The sequence below is a fragment of the Mastacembelus armatus genome, chromosome 18 (genome assembly GCF_900324485.2).
Source record: "Mastacembelus armatus chromosome 18, fMasArm1.2, whole genome shotgun sequence".
Lineage (NCBI taxonomy): Eukaryota > Metazoa > Chordata > Actinopteri > Synbranchiformes > Mastacembelidae > Mastacembelus > Mastacembelus armatus.
In genome coordinates, this window is record NC_046650.1 from 5123877 (window position 1) to 5129765 (window position 5889).

General features: G+C 41.9%; 1 protein-coding gene across 1 annotated transcript; it reads right to left on the bottom strand.

The window, feature by feature from the left end:
* Positions 1–844: 844 nt before the first annotated feature.
* Positions 845–5635, bottom strand: cldn7a (claudin 7a). Its single transcript, XM_026292458.1, has 4 exons — positions 5157–5635; positions 3531–3695; positions 2509–2593; positions 845–1907 (listed from the first exon to the last, which is right to left on the bottom strand). The coding sequence occupies exons 1-4, from the start codon at positions 5377–5379 to the stop codon at positions 1745–1747; spliced, it is 636 nt and encodes a 211-aa protein (XP_026148243.1). The 5' UTR covers positions 5380–5635; the 3' UTR covers positions 845–1744.
* Between the last annotated feature and the right edge of the window lie 254 nt (positions 5636–5889).

Sequence of the window (5889 nt, forward strand, 5' to 3'; positions counted from 1 at the left end):
ACCCCTATGTCACTGGAAAGTCCATTTGTGAACTTCTGTTTGTACTGGTTTCATATCGCACTTCTGCAAATGATTTCATATTATGTCATGTATATATAAATGGATTCAGATGAGGGCAGCATGGTGGACTAGTGGTTAGTACCATTGCCTCACAGCAAGAAGGTTCCTGGTTTGAAACCCATTAGTGTCCTTTCTATGTTGAGTTTGCATGTTCTCCCTGTGCCTGTGTGGGTTTTCTCCAGGTCCTCTGGTTTCCTCCCACAGTCCAAAAACATGTATGTCAGGTTGATTGGTGACTCTAAATTGCCCATAGGAGTGAGTGTGAGTGTGTGAGGTTGTTTGTCTCTATGTGGCCCTGTGATGGACTGGTGACCTGTCCAGGGTGGACCCCTGCCTTTCACCCAAAGAGAGCTGGGATAGACTCCAGCAGATCCATGGGACCCTGGTTAGGAATAAGCAGGTATAGATAATGGATGGATGAATTCAGATGAATGTGAAACAGCCCTCTAGTTTCAAACTATAAACTTCAAAATAGTGATGATCAAACATCCTAGTGAAGAACGTTATTTTTTTCAGATCAGTCAATGTTGTATCATTAAATAACTACAGGTGTAAACTTAGGATTTGATACCATGTAATGACAAACATTTTGTTGCCTTCAGCCAGGATTTCACAGATTCTTTTTTTCAAACCTGCCAATTTATTTCTAACAGCAGAGAAACAAATTACAGTGTGATCAGCGTCTGGTTATCAATGTTGTAATATCTTTATTTTTTTAAGTACTGTTAAAACATTTCTTTCATTCATTTTTCATTACACCATTATCTGCTATATAAGCCGGGTGTATAAAACTATGTCATTTAAAAAAGACAGGAATGTTCAGAGCATAAAACACCTTTTAAAAATATGACATTAAAATCTCTGAAAGCTACACAAGAGGCTACAGTGACCTACCAAACCTACACAGGAGCAAAAACCTACATTTGACAAAATAAATAGTGGCAACTTAATCTCCTAGTGGCTGATATAGAAGCTATTAGAGTGATAATGGCGCAGTGACAACATGCTAAAATATTTCATATCTGAGCAGGGTTTGTAACAGACTGGTATGAAGAGCTGCGGGGCCTGTACTGAGTGTCGTAGTAAAAGGCCTGTGTGATACGGTCACCCTACACACTGAGCCCTGTGTGTGAAGTCACACCTTGCTCATCGTAACGTCTATTTTAGAACCAACAGTTAATGTAAAACACTGTATTGTCACCCTGTGTCTCTGTTGCAGAGAACCCCTGAGTCGCAGCCTACTCAACCAAACTGGAATTCATTACTTTCAATTACATGGCAAATGCTAATAGATGGTTTTAACATGGAGGTGTTAGTGTTGGCAATAATCCACCTTTTTGGCGACAATTCAGGAGGTTACACTCCAAGGGCTTCTCTATTAAGTCAGGGGATCCAATTATAATGTGTATGTGAGGGCCACTTGTAAACAATTGTGGAATGTGAGGATGGGGTGAGAGACATCATTCATGAAAAAACAAAAAATGCTGCATGATAATAAGGGGCTATCAAAGGCCTGCCTGAAAAAAAATAATGAAAGTCCCATTTCAGTAAGTCTTTGCCTCTGTCTAGGATTCACACCTGCCCGTACACCTTCAGTTTTACTCCTCACTGATGCTGCAACAAGGGGGAGGGGGAAGACTTCTTCATCCTCTTCGATGTTGGAGTCCCAGGTTGCAGGGGGCTCTCAGACATATTCCTTAGTGCTGCTCGGAGGGCCAGAGCGAGAACTAGATGGGTACTTGGATACTTGCTTCTTTCTTGGACAGGAAGCAGCCAACATAGTCCCACCCAGGACATCTAGGAGGGATCCGCCCCAGGCGATGAATATGGCAGCACCGAACTCAAATCTGGAACAGAGTCACAAAAAAAAACTTCCATTTACAGTCAATGCCTCCATTTGACTGTTAAAAATCTCATCAGTTCATTATTTAAAAGTAAACTTCTCATTATGTTACGTTATCTTAACTTTGGCTTCAATAAAGGGTGGTGTAGCCACATGTGTAAGCTATAGGATAATGATACATGCAAAAATTAGCTAAGCTAGTCATCATGCACATTTTTCCAATAAGGAAAAGTCCTGTATTCAAACTAAAAGTAAATTAAGTGATGCTATCATCAAATTGTACAAATGTAGAGAACTCATCTCTACAGTATGACTGTGTTAAAGTGTAGTTCATTATGATATATTTTGATTCTTACAATTTATTTATTAATGTGGAAGTGGACTTTCATTTGAACTATTTATATACAGTTTAATGTGGAAAAATACACATTTGACAGTATGTATTGTAAAAACTGAATCTGCCTATAACAGTCAACACACTGGACAAAAGCTGCACAAAAATAAACTGTAGGTACTGAAGTTAATTCCCAGTACCTCGATATTAAATAGCAGTTAAAACTTTTTTCTTTACTTACAATACTACAATTTGCACTTGGGTCACTTACTTGGTGTTGACAGGAGTGTAGGGATTATAGAAAGCTCGGATGACGTTGTGAGCAAACCAGGAGCATGCTACGATGGCACAAAGCCCTGAGAGAAGGAGAGAAATTCAGGAACAAAGGTGAACACCATCGAAACCTGAGAGCAGACATGCTTTTGTCTCCTTTCACCAGGCAGCTACCTATTGACTCCAGCACAATTAGCTTTTAGTGTTTCTGTTCTCTTCAGAGCCAGTTAGACCTCTTACGTTAGAGTCAGTGCCAGGAGAACTGGTCTCATTCAGGCTGATGACCTGTGAAGGACCCGAGCAGGAGAGTGGGAGGAAAGCATTTTAGAGTGGGAATCAAACTTGCTCCTACATACTCTGTGATGTACTGAAGATCTTAGAAACTGTTTGATGATGGGGTCAGGTTGGGTGTGTTTTGTTGAAATATCACGTAACCATGTCTGAATTGACCATAACGGAGCCCAGATCCAGTAAACTGCACCGTCTGTTAGAAGCTCAAATAAAAATATACATCAACATGTAGGCGGGTGACAAATTAAAGGAACATAATGAATACGGGTGCTTCAGTTCAGGGTTAGGGTTCACTGAACGGTGTGGAAAGTATGAAAATCATGTGATTCAGATGCAAAGGCCTACACAGTCTCTTCCACCAACATCATCAAAACACCAAATGAAAGAACATAATTTGGGAGAAATGGTGTTCATCCCTGCACCGCACTCAGAAGCTGTTCTGGCGTCACGAGGTGGAACAACACTTATACGTTATTTTTCATTAGTCGTGCACCTGTAATCAGATTTCACTCACAGTGATGAAACCAATAGGATATGTTAAATGTAACACATTATGGTCTAATTACAATTAATGTGACATGCGATCATGCAGTTTGAGCACCTTTGTCATGTCATGTCAATCAAAACATTTTCCCTGATAACTGGTTACTATTATAACCAGTTAAAAGTTGTTTCCCATTTCTGATATTAGTCATTAAAAGTGTTATATAATAGCTTTTCCATCCTCACCGCCCACTAGCAGGATGATGCCTCCTGTCATGGCGATGCGGGACTTGCGGATTTTGTCACTCCCACCACAGGTAGTGCACTTCATCCCCATACAGGCCACACCCAACCCTGCGATGGACACAATGATGCCAACTATCATCAAGGCACGAGTGGCCTGAAGTGAACCTGGAGCAGACAGAGAGACGCAAACAAAAACATGATTAAATTCAGGAAGATTACTGGAGGTGTGAGGTGGTTATTCTGCAGGGAGGCGGTGAAGGGATGTTCTTTTGTTTTGTATAATGTGGAAGTGAAAAAAGTTTAATTCATAAAAACACAGAGGTCACATAAAGTCCAATAGTCACTATCCTAAGTGTAAATCTGAAGCAAAACTAGACAGTTATAGGAAAGGCTTTATATGTGTGTCTGGAGTTTGTGAATTATATTCACATTAGCTTGTCAGGACACTTTAATGAGAGCTTTTCCTGGAAGAGAAACCATGGGATACGCACGGACACACACCATCACACACAAACAGAGAAAAACTGTTTTTCACTGTGTCCCTCCCATCTGTTGCTGTTTGAGAGGTGGCAGCCCACTAAAACACTACTGTCAGGATCCTCATCCGTCAGCTACCCCACCACTCCACCGCTCCCCCACCCATCCTATAAACCTATCACAGAGTGAGGCCCCCCCCACCGTCCAACCCTTTGTTTCTCCCTCTCTGTCCACCTAGAACCAGTCTGTGCCAGTCTAGGCCGTCCCTGCCCTGCCCAACAAACAAAACCTCCCAGCAGTGAGGAGGGATGGAAGGATGGGTAGAGACAGAGGGGACTAGGATGCAGAGCGGAGAGAGATAAGAGGGGGGTGCACTCTATAAAATACTGGGAAATGGGAAACAATAGGGTGGATTATATAGTAAATGTAGTTCCAGAGCAGGATGCATAGTATCCTGGATTCAGATCACACTGTTCTTATCATTGCTAGTGAGCCTCCTTTGCAGATGTTTCGCCTCCTTTGCACATCTGGTTCCAACATAGAAATCCACTGAAGAGACAATCATATGTTTGATTATGATGATGCTCTATAATGGGACATATAGCCTACTGTATTACTCTGTCATACTGTGCATACAGACAACATCATTTTAATCAATCATGATTCCTTCAGGGCATTGCTGTGCTATGTGGGCCCCCACTGACATTCTCTTTGTTTTTATTTGGTAAAACACTTTTTGTTTAGGAATCTGCGCCCAGTAACTTTTGACCCTGAGCCTGCTTTGACACTGTTACAAATGAACACAAATCCTTTTGATGCTATTAGGATGCTTATAGTTACCATGATCACACCTACGTATTAATGTTTAACCTGATCAGTAACAACAGGGGAGGAGATGCTTGATGGTGCAGGTGGGTCTGCAGGTGGACAAACGGAAGTTATACATGAGAGACTGTGTAAATACAATCCAGCATTGTAATACCACTTCCCAAATAAAACGGGAAATTAAAAACATTTGTTGAGTAAAAAGTTTTTACTTGATGGTGTGATTTGCACACCCCAAAGCACACTCCTGGCTTTACAGATTCTAATTAGATTGGTTCCTTCATGGTTAGTATTTGGTTTTCTGGAGGTCGCTGGGCTACTTACTGTCGAGCTGCAGAATGGAGTCGTAGATTTTGCACTGGAGCTGTCCGGTGCTTTGGAAAGCGCAGGACATCCATAGCCCCTGGTACATGGCCACCGCAGTGATGATGTTGTCCCCGATATACGCTGACATCTTCCACTGCGGCAGAATAGTCCCTATGATCAGTCCAACAATACCAACAAGCGACAGGAAAAATCCCAGCAGCTGAATACCGGAGTTGGCCATCGTTTTAAACTTTAAGTCCCCTCCTCTGTTAACTTAGTGCGGATCCTGCGTCACGATGCAAAATGGGAATGTCCAGAAATAGCTTTTTAAACTCTGAGAACTATCATTAAGTGATGCAGAAGTCGATGGTTTTGTCCGTGGAGCTCCTCAGTTGTGAACCGGGGGTCTGCAGGCGGAGGTGGGCATCCAAGATGTGGGTGATGGTGTGAAGTGGGTGTGTAATTATCATGCCTGCTGATGCATGGAGGTGCAGTGGTCGCGGGGTGTTGCTGCTGGGAAATGTTCCCTCTGATTCCAGCAAAGCAACAGGTCGTCTCTCCACTTCTCTTTATCACTTTCTAACTTGTCTTTTCAGCTTTCAGACTCTTCATCATTACGCACGAATGTTGAGCGTTAATGTTTTCCTTTACTGCCACAATTCACCTAAAATAAACAACAAAGAAAGTTATTAACACAGAACATCTGCATTTATGGCTTTTCTGTAGTTTTGTCTTTAGTTTAATGGGAGGG

What these genes read in the sequence shown, in the direction of transcription:
- cldn7a (XM_026292458.1), bottom strand. Translation starts at nt 5,379, where the DNA reads ATGGCCAACTCCGGTATTCAGCTGCTGGGATTTTTCCTGTCGCTTGTT. An exon ending in CTCCATTCTGCAGCTCGACA is followed by an intron (nt 3,696 to 5,156) that starts GTAAGTAGCCCA and finishes TGTCTGCTCCAG; the next exon opens with GTTCACTTCAGGCCACTCGT. An exon ending in CATCATCCTGCTAGTGGGCG is followed by an intron (nt 2,594 to 3,530) that starts GTGAGGATGGAA and finishes TCCTTCTCTCAG; the next exon opens with GGCTTTGTGCCATCGTAGCA.